This window comes from Manis pentadactyla, chromosome Y (assembly GCF_030020395.1).
Source record: "Manis pentadactyla isolate mManPen7 chromosome Y, mManPen7.hap1, whole genome shotgun sequence".
Taxonomy (NCBI): domain Eukaryota; kingdom Metazoa; phylum Chordata; class Mammalia; order Pholidota; family Manidae; genus Manis; species Manis pentadactyla.
In genome coordinates this window covers 23,626,604-23,642,737 of record NC_080039.1, presented here as the reverse complement: position 1 = coordinate 23,642,737, position 16,134 = coordinate 23,626,604, and the positions used below count along the sequence as shown (strand labels likewise).

The 16,134-nt window shown below is 36.9% G+C and overlaps 1 protein-coding gene across 3 annotated transcripts in view; it reads right to left on the bottom strand.

The window, feature by feature from the left end:
* The window catches only part of LOC130682128 (probable ubiquitin carboxyl-terminal hydrolase FAF-X), a 173,747-nt gene extending 158,278 nt beyond the window's left edge, over nt 1–15,469 (bottom strand). For all 3 annotated transcript variants that reach the window (XM_057496259.1, XM_057496261.1, XM_057496260.1), the window contains exons 1-5: nt 15,374–15,469; nt 5,842–5,987; nt 4,050–4,129; nt 1,954–2,066; nt 433–651 (exon numbers count right to left, since the gene is read on the bottom strand). In XM_057496259.1, the coding sequence (XP_057352242.1) occupies nt 433–651; nt 1,954–2,066; nt 4,050–4,129; nt 5,842–5,987; nt 15,374–15,469 (654 nt within the window). The remainder of the gene's footprint in view (nt 1–432; nt 652–1,953; nt 2,067–4,049; nt 4,130–5,841; nt 5,988–15,373) is intronic.
* Nucleotides 15,470–16,134: the final 665 nt, after the last annotated feature.

Below are 16,134 nucleotides of genomic sequence, written 5' to 3'. Positions count from 1 at the left end.
ATGTAATGAAAGCAAAGAATAAAATTTAAAAATCTGTTTACAGTCTGTAAATAAATCTGCCTCCTGCTGTTAAATATATATGTACAAACAACTGATGCTCCTTATTTGCAGTAATTATATTCTCTAAAGTCACTCTAAACACAGAAGGAACAAATACTGAATCACTGCGTCTAGGTGAAATACAAAGTTAGATCCCAACAAACATATTCAACAACCAATCAACACATACTAATCTTTGTTCAGGTAGGAGTTACAGTGGTAGTGGCCAGGAGTTCATCGTTAATGAATGAACAATACTTACATAATGTGTCTGTAAACAGAAACCTACATACAACAGCGTTGTGTGCTTATCGTGTTAAAAGATGGTTCATGTCACTAAAGTTTTTAGACAAAGTCATTTTACTATTTAATTCTGAGAACAAACCAACATACTTTTGGTGATCGTGGATCTGAGGAATGAGCAAACAGTTCGTCTTCAGGCAACTGAGCACCTGGGGAAACTGATTCACTTAGACGTGTACCGTTGTAGACATGGAATTTGCAATGAGGATTTAAGGCCATGGAGAGAAGTTCCAGAAGTGGAAACGAGTCTTGGGACAACTTGGTCACACAAAGTTCCACTAGGCGATGAGCATTGTTAATAATACACCTCTGTTACGTTAAGGGGAGGAAGGTGAGTTAGAAGAAAAAACAATCCAATTTCCTAAACAAAAACATTTCAATTCGTATTAGTAATGATCTGTCTCCACGTTTCTATCCTGGTAGCCTGAATTCTGCTTCATTTATTTCACAGATATTGTGATCAAACTGATGTATCTTTGAAAGTAAGTATTTACTTATTTCACAGTTGTATTACACCTAATTTCAAAAGCTATCTAAGAATGGCTGCAATGAAGCAGACTTTACTGGATGTCTATTTCAGTCTTATGTCTACAGGACACATGCAAATCACCATTCTCTTCTCTTGAAATTTGTACCATGGAGACAGTTCATTCTAAAATTTAAACATTTAAAGTAGTCAATTATCCCAAATTGGGAGATACGTCATCCAAACCTCAAAAGTCACAGATCACGTCCAAAGCCGTCTATCACTTACCAAATCGGAAATGTTGGGTTTTATATGCCATTGTCATTTGTAGGAAAGGTCCCATTTACATTTTCTAATGCTGCAGTCCACAAACAAGTGGAAGTTTGCTTCGTAACTTTTGACTAATTCCACTTTATAAATTAGGACCAGAGGTTTGGAGTAATTACAGAAATTCAATGATTCTCACAGTACTTTTGTTTGTTTGTTTTCAAAATCTTTGCAATATGAAGGTATCACAGGATCAATGCATTACTTTTGTCCCAGACCAAAGAAATTTCCTTGAGAGTACTTGTATTTTCTACAGCCCGTCACTTGAAAATACTACCAATCTGAGAACATTTTAAGTTCTGTTTTGATTTTTTTTTTATCATTAAAACTGTAGTCTGAATTCAGATCAGAAACTTTGGGGAGTACTAGTTTTCCAAGGAAAACTTTCCTTTTCTACAAACTGACAAGGACAAGGTTGCCAAGATTCTCTGTCATTCATGCTGTGTTTATTTACATACTGCATTGCAATGAAATCATTTCCTCTGGTACCTCAGCTATACTGAATTCTTCTATTATATTCCCCATCTTGGGAATGTTTCTTACCACTACATAAAACTGCATACTTCCACAATCAATAACCTGATACATTAGAAGATATACTCTGTTTTGCATAAGGTCACAGGAACTTGGGATTCAGGTGACAGCATTAAAATGAGGTTTCATAACTTCAAATCTCATGCTCACTCTAAAATACAGCTCTCAAAGGCCTTCAATTTTGTCAAACGTTATCAAAGGACTTAAGAGTAATGCTTTCCAGACACAAATCCACATGGATCACCATGTAACTCTTTGTCTCCAACATAATTAAAAAGACTCACATGAACTTCAAACTTCCAGTCACTCACTGTCTCATCCATAAGGATTTTAGTGAAAGATACTGTCAGTCCATCTCGGAAAAAACGTTGACATGCTTCGCTTTTAACATCAAGACCTAAGACAAGATGGAAAAATTACAATACACTTAATGTGAAGACAACATTTCTCTGACCAATTGTATAATTAAAGATAATACATTGTTAAAAATTGTTTCAGGTTTCCAACACACATACAGCACAGTAGATTTTGAAACAAGAAGACGCATTATCATAAAGGGCTAAAGGGTAATTTATTTACACTGAAAATGTGGAATTCAGAAAAATGTAATACTATATCCAGTGAATTTTAGAAACACTGAGTTGTATGAATCTATGTCAAATCCGGTAATATAATGATTAACCGATATGCTTCGAAACATGATACTGGACTTTAAACACAACAATTACTACACAGAATCAAACATATCACAGCATTTTACTCACTGAAATAAAAGCTTTGTATAAGTGACTTTAAAAAATTCATCTTGTTGTAAATTATCTGATTATTAAAGTATTTTAAAGAATCTGGTCTTGCTTTCCTAAATAAGTCCTTTCACTTGGCACCTAAGCATCTTTACTTCTTTTTAATTTCATCTGATTTAAGGAAAGTAGTACACTCATATGTCTTCATCTAAAAAAAAACCTTCTTATCTCCTCAAAAAAACCCAGGAAATATCAAATTTGCATAAAAAAGTATATTTTGGTTTTGTTTATATAGTTATTGATATGTCACTTAAACCCAGGACTTCTGCCTCACAGTAACCATGATTACAAAAAAATAAATAAATAAGGGAATAATCCTCTGCATATTCTGAATGCAATTCTAGCAAAGTAGCATTTTAATGTTTGTTCATCTTGTACTGTTAGGACCTAGAACACGCTAAATACCTAAACCCTTCAATTAAGGAATAAATGCTCAAACTAACAAAAGAAATTTGAGTGTTGAGAAACATATATTCAGAAAAAATATTTTAATAGGTAAATAAAAGGTAAACACTCTTTAGATGATGGTAGGATAATTACTGTTAAATAAAATTATTACCTTGGCCAAAGAGTAAGACAGACTTCACAGGAAACCAAAGATAGATGTTAAAAACTGATTAAGGACACTGACAATACATGTACCTGTGGCTACTCCACTTCCATTCATTTTTAAATGGCCCAGAAAATGCTTCAGCCCTTTCTTTAAGCCTTCAAATCTTTAACCAAATACTATTATCAAAATTAGTGATTTGCAAGAATTCAGCTGAACCTAACATTAGAACAAGTCATTTAAAGATGATCTATTCCAATATAAAAGTTCATTCTTGGTAGCAGTAATACTAGATTTTCTTTATTGGTTGCTAAACAAGAACAAAACCCCAAAACAAAACTAAAAAATTCATTTTCAAAACTTTTCTCTCTTCCAGAAAAAAAGTTTTTAACATCAAAATTGTTAGTCTATTATAAAAATGATACTAATGAAACACCAATTTCCATTTAAATATAACAGATGGGGTTTCTATTAGCATGCACTTTGATTCATGACTTTCCAGTCAATCATTCAAATGTCAAGTTTAAATGCTTTGTCTGAAATTTTTGCTAATTAGTTTTTCTCAATTACAAATGACTTAAGTACAAAAAAACAGTTAATAATGTCAAGCCATATGGTCATATAGTATTTTTTAATTTGTAAAATATATACTTGAATGTATACTACTTACACTATTTCATGCAACAGATTTTCAAAGTCTTTTATATTTAAAAAATGTTTTTAACTTTTAAGTAACTACCCCTTTGAAAATACAATGACACAATAGATCCTATCCGTAGGATTATGAATACACATACAAAATTCTGCATAACATTTTAAAGGACTCAGGTGTCATTAAGGGCTGTCCAAAGGTTTCTATGAGTCTTTGCTCTACATATTATAAAGTCCTTCCAGGAAGTTTAGTGAGAAAGTGCAGTCTAAGAAGACACAAGAATTGGGTAACAGAGAAAAACAAAGCTATCAAGAACAATGTGGAAGTATACACACTTGAATACATTACGGATCACACAGTAAAATATAAACTCACCTTTCTTACTAAGATCAATAGCAGCTTCTAAAAGCACTTCTAATTCCCCTTTGGGCCAAACTGGAACCATCCAACTAGGCATAAGAATTTTTATGAAATGAAAAGATGCCATATTCATTGTGCACAAAATGAAATACTATAAACAACTTACATACTACAATTACTTTTGCTAGGAAAGTATGTAAAAATCTCTGATAATATATATTCACTATAAAAGTAAAAAACCTTCTTAAATCTGCTTTGTGAACCTAAGGTATTTATTGAACCCACATATAATTTTAATACAACAATAAGGGAAGACTTCATTTAAGAACTTTCATAGACAACTAAAACTAATCAAAAACCAATTAGATGTAAACCCATTGTTAGTAAGAAAGAAAGTGTTCCTCTGAGGTTGTTTTACTGGTAAGGCACAACACAATGACCCTTTTTTCTTGTGATTATCTTCAGAAACACAAAAGAGAGAGACAAATGGCTGATTTCTCCCTCAAAAATCACCTTTATAGAACAGTTAACAATTTTTCTTACAGATTACATGATTTCTAGAGTCCCAAGCACTTATGGCCTTGTAAGTACACCCCTAGATCAAAAAGCAACGCAGAAGCCAGTATTTTCCCTAGCTTCATGAAAATGTCAGGCATCTAGGAATGTACCCGAAATTAACCCACTATCCCAGAAAGAACTTCCTTCCATCTGTCCCTTAATTATTTACTAAAGGACAGCAGAAATCCCAAATACTGTATTTGTGTTACTGGCTGAGATGATGTTTTCCCCAGGAACATATCTTGGAGGAGACAAAGAATGGAGCCAGCAGGGAAAAGAGTATGGAGCAGCAACGAGCAAAGCTCTTTCAATGAGTAAACAGAACATTCCTGCTACTCAGGACAGTCGTCAAGGGAGGATGATGTTAGTGCTGTAGTGGCTGTGGTTTTATACTGCCTCCTGAGAGGAGAACTTCCCCCCTCCCTGGACCAAACAAAACATTGAAATAATGACATTACAACTCATTCTTGATTGGCTGAAAGTACGATGCTTTATTAGTACAGGGCAAATCAATTAGAGTTGAGGTCCATGTATCTAAGTGTACTTCTGAATGGCTGGCTGAGTTGGACTGGAGCTTTCTGCAACTTACAAGGGCCCTGAAGCTTCTTGAAACTTAAAAAGGCCTTGAAATGACTGGGGTCCTGAATTCTTATCTGCCTGCATCCCTTTATCACCTGCATCATTTTGATAAAAAAATACTTATTACAAGCCATCTGCTAGATATAAATTGGTACATTTTTTTGTTCTTTTCAGTTACACTAAAAAGCATCTTTATTTTCCTGGCATTAGGAATTTTTTGTAACTCAGTTCTAATCAGAAGTAAACTCTTATGAACAAATCAGCAACCACCAGACAAAATAAAAGAAAAATAAACTGTTGAAATATCTCTGCTGTTTAAAATGGACAATATAAGGAAAGTCATCTAGCAACTCAAGCAATCTATGTGTATCAAGAAGAAACACATTTCATAAATGCTTAAAAGGAAATTCCTGTCTGTACTTCTAAGCCAGAAACATACCAACTAAAATATTAAAGAACATTTTCAAGCTTTATTCATTATTACCCAGTTGTTAAAAACCCATACAAATGCATGCACTAAGACCGATAAATTATGAGGTACTTGGTAATGACTAAAATGTTAAGGCTATTTAATGGACAGTAAGACTATTTTGACACTGCAGTCCACTCTTTTTCTCTTCCAGTACCAGTTAAAATGCTGGTCGTAGTTTGTTTTTCCCGTCAAATTTACCTGTTGATCATGTCATCCAACTCTGCCAGGTCAGTATGTGGAAATGCAGGTTCTTTATCTTCATGCTGTGGTGGAGCATCACCTTGACCCTGTTCATCTGGAGGAGTTGCTGAGGAATTCTCATTGGAGGAATCAGATGATAATATCTTAAAAATTAAATATTCTGGACTTAAGTCTATAACATATGTACGTTTCTCGATTCAGATACCAACACAGTTAAGTGAAAATATTACAAATCTATAACTGTCTGTATGTAGCTGTAAATATTTAATAAGGTGGGATCAGAATACTTAAGATTTTGGCCAATCTGTGATTATTTTTTCACATTTTTATACTTGTGATTTAAGAATCTTCTAAAAAATAATGGCCTAATCATACTGCATGAATTTAAGTAAGTTGAAATTAGAGAACATTAGTTTTTACAATGTTTAGTACAAATAAAAGCTGTAATGAACCTTTTAAAACTGAATCATTGTTGACAGGCAATGAAACTTCTTAACCACAAATATTTACACAAAACTTTGGAAATGATGCATGAATTTCTGAGGCTAAACCGTAAGAATAACCATGCCTTCTTTCTCCTTAGAGAAATCTTTCAGGAAGAAATGAAGTTCCATGCCTGAGAGATTCTAAAGAAACCCTACTCACGGGCCCATGTGGTGAGGAAGTGACATTCCTGCTATGTGAGTGAGCAATTGTGGAAATGTATTCCCCAACGCCAGAGTCAAGCCATCGGAGTACTGTAACCGTGGCTGACATGCTAACCACAACATAAGAGACACTCTGCCTGAACCACTCAAAAGTCACTCCTACATTCTTATTTAACAGTAACTGTGAAGTAATTGTTATATCACACAGTAACAACCTAAGTTACTTTATTGTTAAGTGACAAAACTTGCTTAATAGGTTACATAAAACATGTTATCATTCCTAAAGTAATAACTACAAGCATTAACAAATATATACCTAAAGAGTACAAAGGTAAAGAAACAACTATTTCATAATCCAAGAGTTCAAAAAAAAATGAAATCAAGAGGACAGATAAACCCCACACATCAGTATTCAAAAGAAAACAGGGAACGGATGAGCCAACATGGAGGCTTGAGAAGGGCAATGGAAATCTCCTCCCAAAACCATGTATATATTTGAAAATAGAACAAATACAACTATGCCTAAAAGAGAGACCAGAAGACATAGTACAACAGGCAGACAACATCTACATGTGTAAGAACTCAGCATCTCACGAAAAGGTAAGCTACAAAGCCACAACCCGGCAGGACCTGAGCACTCCCCGAGTCCAGCTCACTGGCAGGAGGAAAGGAGTCACAGTGGGGAGGAAGTGGAAGCACAGGACTGCTAAATAACCAGCCCTAGTAATACGCACTGGGAGAAAAGACACACATGGAATGGTGTGCTGGATATTAGGGAAATGGAAAAATAAAACCTGTGAGCATGTCCCCACAGCCAGCTCCTCTAGGACAAAAGAAAAGCAAGTACTTCTTGAAAGTCTTAAAGGGAGAAGGGCTTAACCTCTGGACGGAAGCATACTGGCACACTAAGCCCAGCAGGCTGGGAATCCTAAGGACCTTCATATGCCCTAACCCCCTTGGTGGCAATGCAGCTCTGAAGCCCCTCATGGCAATAAGCAGCCTGCCATTTGTTCTCCCCAGCTGGCGGTGCCCAAACACAGCAGCTGAGCAGGCTGAGAGCAGTCCCACCCACAGCAAGAGCCCAGATTCTCCTCCCAGCACGCAGTTAACCGAGCCACAGAAAGAGGCTGCCGCCAGTGTGCACCTACCCGGCACACACAGAGCAAACGAGAACAAGGTTCAGAAAGCACGAAGGGGTGCCGATCGTGCAGGAGAGCACACCCAGTACACCTGCGACTCCCACAGGGCTCTGGGCTATCCCGAGGGCTGCCCCACAAGGAGTCGTGAAGGACATTAACCAAGAGGCTGCTCCCAGTGTGCGGGTAACCTACACAGTCAATGCAGAAGGGCAAGGCGAACAGCAAGCAGGAACGGACTCTGTTCCCCCACCTGACATATGCGCTACCAGCCTACGACTAACTCTAGCACCATGAAAAGGAGGAAGAATCTGGTACAGTCAAGAATCACCCAGACAACCACTGAGAGAGGGCCTGGGGAGATATGTATCACCAATATTCCTGAAAAAGAATTCAAAATAAAGGTGATAACCGTACTGATGGACCTGCAGAGAAATATGTAACAGCTAAGGGATGAAGTCCGGAGGGAGATTACAGAAATGAAACAATCCCTGGAATGACTGAAGAGCAGACTGGATGAGGTGCGGAGACTGCTAATGGAATAGAAATCAGGGAACAGGAATACAGAGAAGCTGAGGCAGAAAGAGATAAAAGGATCTCCAGAAATGAAAAACTATTAAGAAAAATGTGTGACCAATCCAAATGGAACAATATTCGCATTGTAGGGGTACCAGAAGTAGAAGAGAGAGAAAAAGGGATAGAAACTGTCTTTGAAGAAATAACTGCTGAAAACTTCACCAAACTGGGGGAGGAAATAGTCTCTCAGACCATGGAAGCCCACAGAACTCCCAACACAAGGGACAAAAGGAGGACAACAACAAGACATATCATAATTAAAATGACAAAGATCAAAGACAAGGACAGAGTATTAAAGGCAGCCAGAGAGAGAAAAGGTCATCTACAAAGGAAAACCCATCAGGCTATCATCACACTTCTCAACAGAAACCTTACAGGTCAGAAGGGAATGGCATGGTATATGCAACACAATGAAACAGAAGGGCCATGAACCAAGAATACTGTATCCAGCATGACTGTCATTTAAGTATGAAGGAGAGATTAAATAATACCCAGACAAGCAAACGTTGAGGGAATTTGCTTCAAACAAACCACCTTTACAGGACATTTTAAAGGCAATGCTCTAGATGGAAGCACTCATAAATCTAAACAGATGTCACCAGAGAAAATAAAATCACACGAAAAATCAGACCAACCAAATACTAACTACAGGAAAAAATAAAATCAACTCCTCACATAAGCAGTTAAAGGAAACACAGAAGAGTACAGATTAAAACACCTAATATATAAAGAATGGAGAAGGAACAATAAGAAGGGAGACATCGATTAAGGAATCATTACACTATGTTTACAATAGCTTAATAAGTGAGTTAAGTTAGACGGTTAGATAGTAAAGAAGATACACTTGAACACTGGCTAACCACACATAGAAGGCCTGCAATGGCAGTAAGAACATATTTTTGGATAATGACCCTAAAGGTAAATGGACTGGATGGACCAATCAAAAGACACAGAGCAATAACAGAATGCATAAAATAGCAACACCCATCTATATGCCGCTCAAAGAGACTCACCTCAAAACCAAACACATACATGGACAGAAAGTGAAGGGATGGAAAAAGATACTTCATGCAAACAACACGGAGAGAAAAGCTGGTGATGCAGTACTTGTAAAAGACAAAATAGATTTCAAAACAAAGAAAGTAACAAGAGACAAAGAAGCACATTTCATAATGAAAAAAGGGGTCAGTCTAACAACAGGATACAACCATTACAAATATATATGCACCCAATACCGGAGAACCGACATAGAGGAAACAAATAGTAACAGAACTTAAGGAGGAAATAGAATGCAATGCACTCAATCTAGGAGACTTCAACACACCACTCTCTTCAAAGGGCAGATCTACAAGACAGAAAATGCGTAACGACACACAGGCACTGAACAACACATTAGAACAGACAGACCTAACAGACATCTGCAGAACAGTACACCCAAAAGCAGCAGGATACACATTCTTCTCAAGTGCACATGGAACATTTTCCAGAATAGACTACATACTAGGCCACAAAAAGAGCCTCAGTAAATTCCTAAAGATTGAAATTCTACCAGCCAACTTCTCAGATGACAAAGCTATAGCTAAGACCAGAAATAAACCTTAAAAAGAAAACAAACACACATGGACGCATGACAACATGCTTCTAAGTAATTAATGGATTAACGACCAAATTAAAACAGATCAAGCAATACATGGAGACAAATGGCAAACACAGCACAAAGCCCCAACTTCTGAGAGACAAAGTGAAGGCAGTATTAAGAGGAAAGTATATAGTAAACCAGGCCTATTTAAAGCAGGAAGAACAATCCCAAATGAATAGTCTAAAGGAACAATTACTGAAATTGGAAAAAGAAGAACGAATGAGGCCGAAACTCAGCAGAAGGAGGTACACAGAAAAGATCAGAGAAGAAATAAATAAAATAGAGGGAATAAAACAATAGAAAAAATAAATGAAAGCAAGAGCTGGTTCCTTTAGAAAATAAACAAAATAGAAAAACCCCTAGCCAGACTTATTAAGATAAAAAGAGAATCTATATACATCAACAGAATCATAAACGAGAATGGAAAAGTCATGACGGACCCCCCAGAAATACAAAAAATTATTAGACAATACAATGAAAATCTATATGATAACAAGCTGGAGAAACTGGAAGAAATGGACAACATCCTGGAAAAGTACAACCTTCCAAGACTGACCAAGGAAGAAACAGATCATCTAAACAGACCAATTAACAGCAAAGAAATTAAATTGGTAATCAAAAAACGACTCAACAACAAAACACCCGGGCCAGATGGATTTACCCGTGAATTTTATCAGACACATGGAGAAAACATAATACCCATTCTCCACAAAGTTTTCCAAAAAATAGAAGAGGGACGCACTACTTCCAAACTCATTCTATGAAGTCAGCCAGCATCACTCAAACACCAAAACCAGGCAAAGACCCGACCATAAAAGAAAATTACAGACCAATAGCCATGATGAACATAGATTCAAAAATACTCCCCAAAATATTAGCAATTCAAATTCAAAAATACATCAAGAGGATCGTACACCATGATCTAGTGGGATTCATCTCAGGGATGCAAGGACGGTACAACATTGCAAATCTATCAACATCATTCACCACATTAACAAAAAGGACAAATCCACATGACCATCTCCAGACACTGATTCACTCATGATAAATATTCACAACAAAATGGATATAGAGGCCAAGTACCTCAACATAACAGACGCCATATATGAGAAGCCCACAGCCAACACTGTACTTAACAGCGAGAAGCTGAAAGATTTCCTCTAAGATCGGAAACAAGACAGGGAAGCCCACTCTCCCCACTGCTAGTCAACGTCATACTGGGAGGTCCTAGCCACAGCAATCAGATAAAACAAAGAAATAAAACGCATCCAGATGGGTAAAGAAGAAGTCAAACTGTCACTATTTGCAGACGACATATTATACATAAAAAACCCTTAGGCTCCACTCCAAAACTACAACTAATATCTGAATTCAGCAAAGTTGCAGGATACAAAACTAATACACAGAAACCTGCTGCTTTCCTATGCTCTAATGACAAACCACCAGAAGAAATCAGGAAAACAATTCTATTCACAATTACATCAAAATATTAAAATACCTAGGAATAAACCTAACCAAAGCAATCCTGCAAAGGAAGAATGAGTGTGGGAGATCTTGCTTTCCAACTTCACGCTCTACTACAAAGCCACAGTACACAAGACAAAGTGGTACTGGCATAAGAGCAGACCAGTGGAACAGAACAGAGAGTCCAGCTATTAACTCAAACATGTATGGTCAACTACTATACGATAAAGGAGCCATGGACATACAATGGGGAAATGACGGCCTCTTCAACAGCTGGTGTTGGCAAAAATGGACAGCTAAATGTAAGACAATTAAATTGGATCATTGTCTAACCCCATACACAGAAGTAAATTCAGAATGGATCAAACAAACCATAAACCTCTTAGAAACAAACATAGGCAAAAATCTATATATATATGAGCAACTTCTTCATGAACATATCTCCCCGGGCACGGGAAACAAAAGCAAAAATGAATAAGTGACACTAAATCAAGCTGAAAAGCTTCTATACAGGAAAGGACACCACCAACAGAACAAAAAGGCATCCTACAGCATCGGAGAATATATTCATAAATGACCTATCTGACAAGGTAAGGTTACCATCCAAAATATGTAAAGAACTCACACACGTCAACACCCAAAAAGCAAATAGACCAATTAAAAGATGGGTGGAGGATATGAACAGACAATTCTCCAAAGAGGAGATTCAGATGGCCAACAGGCACATGAAGAGATGGTCCACATTGCTAATCATCAGAGATACGCAAATTCAAAACACAATGAGCGATCACCTTACACCAGTTAGGATGGCCAACATCCAAAAGACAGACAACCACAAATCCTGGTGAGGATGTGGAGAAAGGTGAACCCTCCCACACTGCTGGTGGGAATGTAAATTAGTTGAAACATGATGGTAAGTAGTATGGACGTTCCTCAAAAAACTAAATATAGAACTACCAGTTGACCTAGGAAGTCCACTGCTAGGAATTTACCCAAAGAAAACAACTTTGCAGATTCAAAAAGACATGTGCACCCCTATATTTATTGCAGCACTATTGACAATAGCCAAGATAAAGATGCAACCTAAGTGTCCATCAGTAGAGGGAATGGATACATATACACGATGGAATATTTTTCAGCCGTTAAGAAGAAAACAAATCCTACCATTTGCAGCACCATGGATGGAGCTACAGGGTATTATGCTCAGCTCAGTGAAATAAACTAGGTGGAGAAAGACCAGTACAAAATCATTTCACTTATCTGTGAAGCATAAGAACAAAGCAAAAACTGAAGAAACAAAACAGCGGCAGACTCACAGAACCAAAGAATGGACTAACATTTATCAAAGGGAAAGGGGCTCAGGGGGGCGGGTGGGGAGGGATGTATATGGGGATTAAGGGGCATTATGATTAGCACACATAAATAGGGGTGGCACGGAGAAGGTAGTATAGCACAGAGAAAACACATAGTGCCTCTACTTACAGCATCTTACTACCCTGATGGAACAGTGACTCTAGTGGGGTATGTGCTGGGGACTTGATAATACAGGGAATGTAGTAACCACAATGTTCCTCATGTGAAACCTGAGCACAAGGTTGTGTAGCAATGATACTTAATTTTTTTTAAATGCCCAAGAACTCTAGGCCAACTATAAAACATATGGTCAGGATGCAAAGAGAAGAAGAGACAATACTGGAAGTAGATAGAACTGAGAATTCCTCCCAAATTAATGGCAGACACCAAAGCACAGTTCCAGGAAGCTTACAGAACACCAAGCAAGGTAGATGTCAAAAAACGACATTTAGGCATCATATTCAAACTGCAGGGAAGTGGGATAAAAGCACAGGACCTATCAAGAAGCAAGGGTAGCAATTATAGCAGACTTTTCCTCAGAAACCACACAAACAAGAAAATGCAACAGGGCTGAGAGAAAATCACAACCAATTCAGAATTCCCTATCCTGAAAACTTATACTTCAAAGGGAAGTGTATTATATACTATACACAAGCAAAAATTGAGGTAATTTTTTTGTCAGTAGATCTGCCTTGCAAAAAAAAGTTCTTCAGATATAAGAAAAATTATGTAGGTCAGGACTTGAACTTTTATCCAGAAAGGAAAAGCATTAGATGTATGATTTTACTTATTTGTGAATTCTTAAGACAAAAAAAGAACAGTAGATTTATAGACACTAAGAAGTGATTTGAGATTACCATGGGGTAGGGGTTGGGGCAGGTGAGTGGGAAAATGAGGGGGATAATACTCAATCATAATATAAGTTGGTCACGGGTGGAAGTGCAGCATGGAGAATGTAGTCAGCGATTCTGTAACAACTTTCTGTGTTGACACATAGTAACCACACTTAGTGCAGTTAGGATTTAATATGTGGGTACCTGAACTACTGTGTTGTATACCTGAAACAAATATGAGGTTATGTATCAACTTTATTTCAGTAAAATATATGATATATGTTATATATATATATAAAATACATACTAAATAAATATATATAGAGAGAAATATATATATGGTTCCAAAGGCATCTATGTATGTATACATACACACTACACAGCTTCATGGGTAGCATATAACAACAAATTATTCCAAACTTCCTTCCTTTGCTCCTTTCTATCATTCCTGTCACTTCTTTCATTTACCTGTAAACTATAACCAGCTTTTATGTATATGCGATACTATAACCACTGCTTTTGTTATTTTGTACAAATTGTTCACTTAGGAGTAGGAAAAATCACTGTATGCATCTTACAAGCTCAAACTATATCTAGCATATATTTCTAGATGAAATTGACAGAGCAAAAAAAAGGTAAAATGGCATAATCCCAGGTAGAAATTAACAGACTTCTCAACTCGTAGGAAAACCAGCTGACCAACAAAACAACAAAGAAAAGGCTATACAGAACATCGAAAGAGCATAATGAGCAAACTGGAAGTACTGGACGTGTATAATGAACACTAAAGCATAGAGTATAGCATTAACAGTACTTGTGAAGTACTCATAGAATTGAAATGGACCACATGCCAGGGAACACACAAAGCCTCAATAAACCCCCCAAGCAGTGACATCATTGAGAACATACTCTCTACACACAGAGGAATCAAGCTACAAAAAATAACGAGAAGTTAATGAGAAAACCTCTAAATACTTGAAAATGAAGCAGCATGTTTCTAAAACTATTCTCACATCAAACCACCACAAAAAATCTTAAATCATGCTTAGTGAATTACAGTAGGTGTCAATACATCTAAAATCATGGGAATGAGTTTCAGAAAATTTATAGTCTAAGAACGGCATGTTTCAGAAAACAGAAGAACTGAAAGACAAGTTGACAGTAACTATATAAATTTCCATATTAAGAAATCAGAAAAGGACCAGTAAAGTAAACCCAAAGAAAACAAGATGAACAAATGAAAATAACAATATATACAAATGGGGCAAAAAACAAAACCCAATGCTTTGCAAAATTTTACTTTACAGTTTAATGAAAGGCAGTAAAACTAGGCAAGAGAAAGGAAATACAATTACCAACATCAGAAATAAAAAATGAAAAAATGTTTAGACTTTTACAAATACTTTTCCACTTATGACAAATTATTTCCAGACAAAAGACAATTCTTTGAATGTAGACCAGCACAAACCTTTGATATTAAAGTATGTCAAGCTTTCAATAAACATTACTTCATTTACTCTCATTTCAAAGAAGGAAAATGAAGGATTGGAAACATTACTTAACTGCACTATAAGGTTAACGTGGTTCAAAGATGGGGTTTGAACAACAACTGCTTAGAGCCTACACTTATCACTAAAGGGTAAAATGACTGACTTAGTTAATGCCTTTGCCCTTAGATATACACAGGGCCTTACATACAAAAAAATATATAAGTATATTCTAAAGCATATATAATAGCATTCCTATTACTAAATATCAGCAACTTTTCTTAAAGTTTAATTTAAAATAATAGCTTTTACGATTTCTTTACAAATTATTCAGTACAGATGGCACTGCTTAGCTTTCCATAGTGCCCAGAACAATGTAGCCTAAACATCCTACCTGATTCTGTTGAAAGGGGGGCTGAGACTGCCCATCAGGAGCCTGGCCATGGCTGTCACTCCCTCCTCCAGGATGTCCATGAGGGGTGGCGGTCATACTTGTCGGAGGACAGATCTTTGCTATTTTGTCTCTTTACGTAGTTGTTGTAAGAGAAGAATTTGTAGTCCACTTATAGGAGATAAGTCCCAGCTGTATGTCAGCTTTAAAAAACTCCAATTCAATGACAGACCGCTCACACAGACGATCTCATGACCTAAAAGTAGAAGGAAAGAAGGTATACTTGTTTTAACCATCAAGAAGGTAAATAATGAATCATTCTAATTTTAATGTGTAGTTAATAGCAGTCTTTACAGTCAGTAACAGATGACTATAAAAATGAAATCTAAATTGAAAAGGCAAAATTTTAGTACTATTACTCAACTTAATAGTCACATCATTGTACCAGCACTTACAACATAATAAACAAGAAAACATAAAAACTACACAGAGGGGAGGAGCCAAGATGGCGGCATGAGGAGAGCAGCGGAAATCCCCTCCCAAAACCATATATATTTTTGAAAATACAACAAACACAACTATCCATAAAAGAGAGACCAGAAGATACAGGACAACAGCCAGGCTACATCCACACCTGCGAAAACCCAGCGCCTCACGGAGGGTGTAAGATACAAGCCCCGGCCCAGTGGACCTGAGCACCCCTCACCCCAGCTCCCGGCAGGAGAGAGGAGTCGGAGCGGGGAGGGAGAGGGAGCCCGGGACTG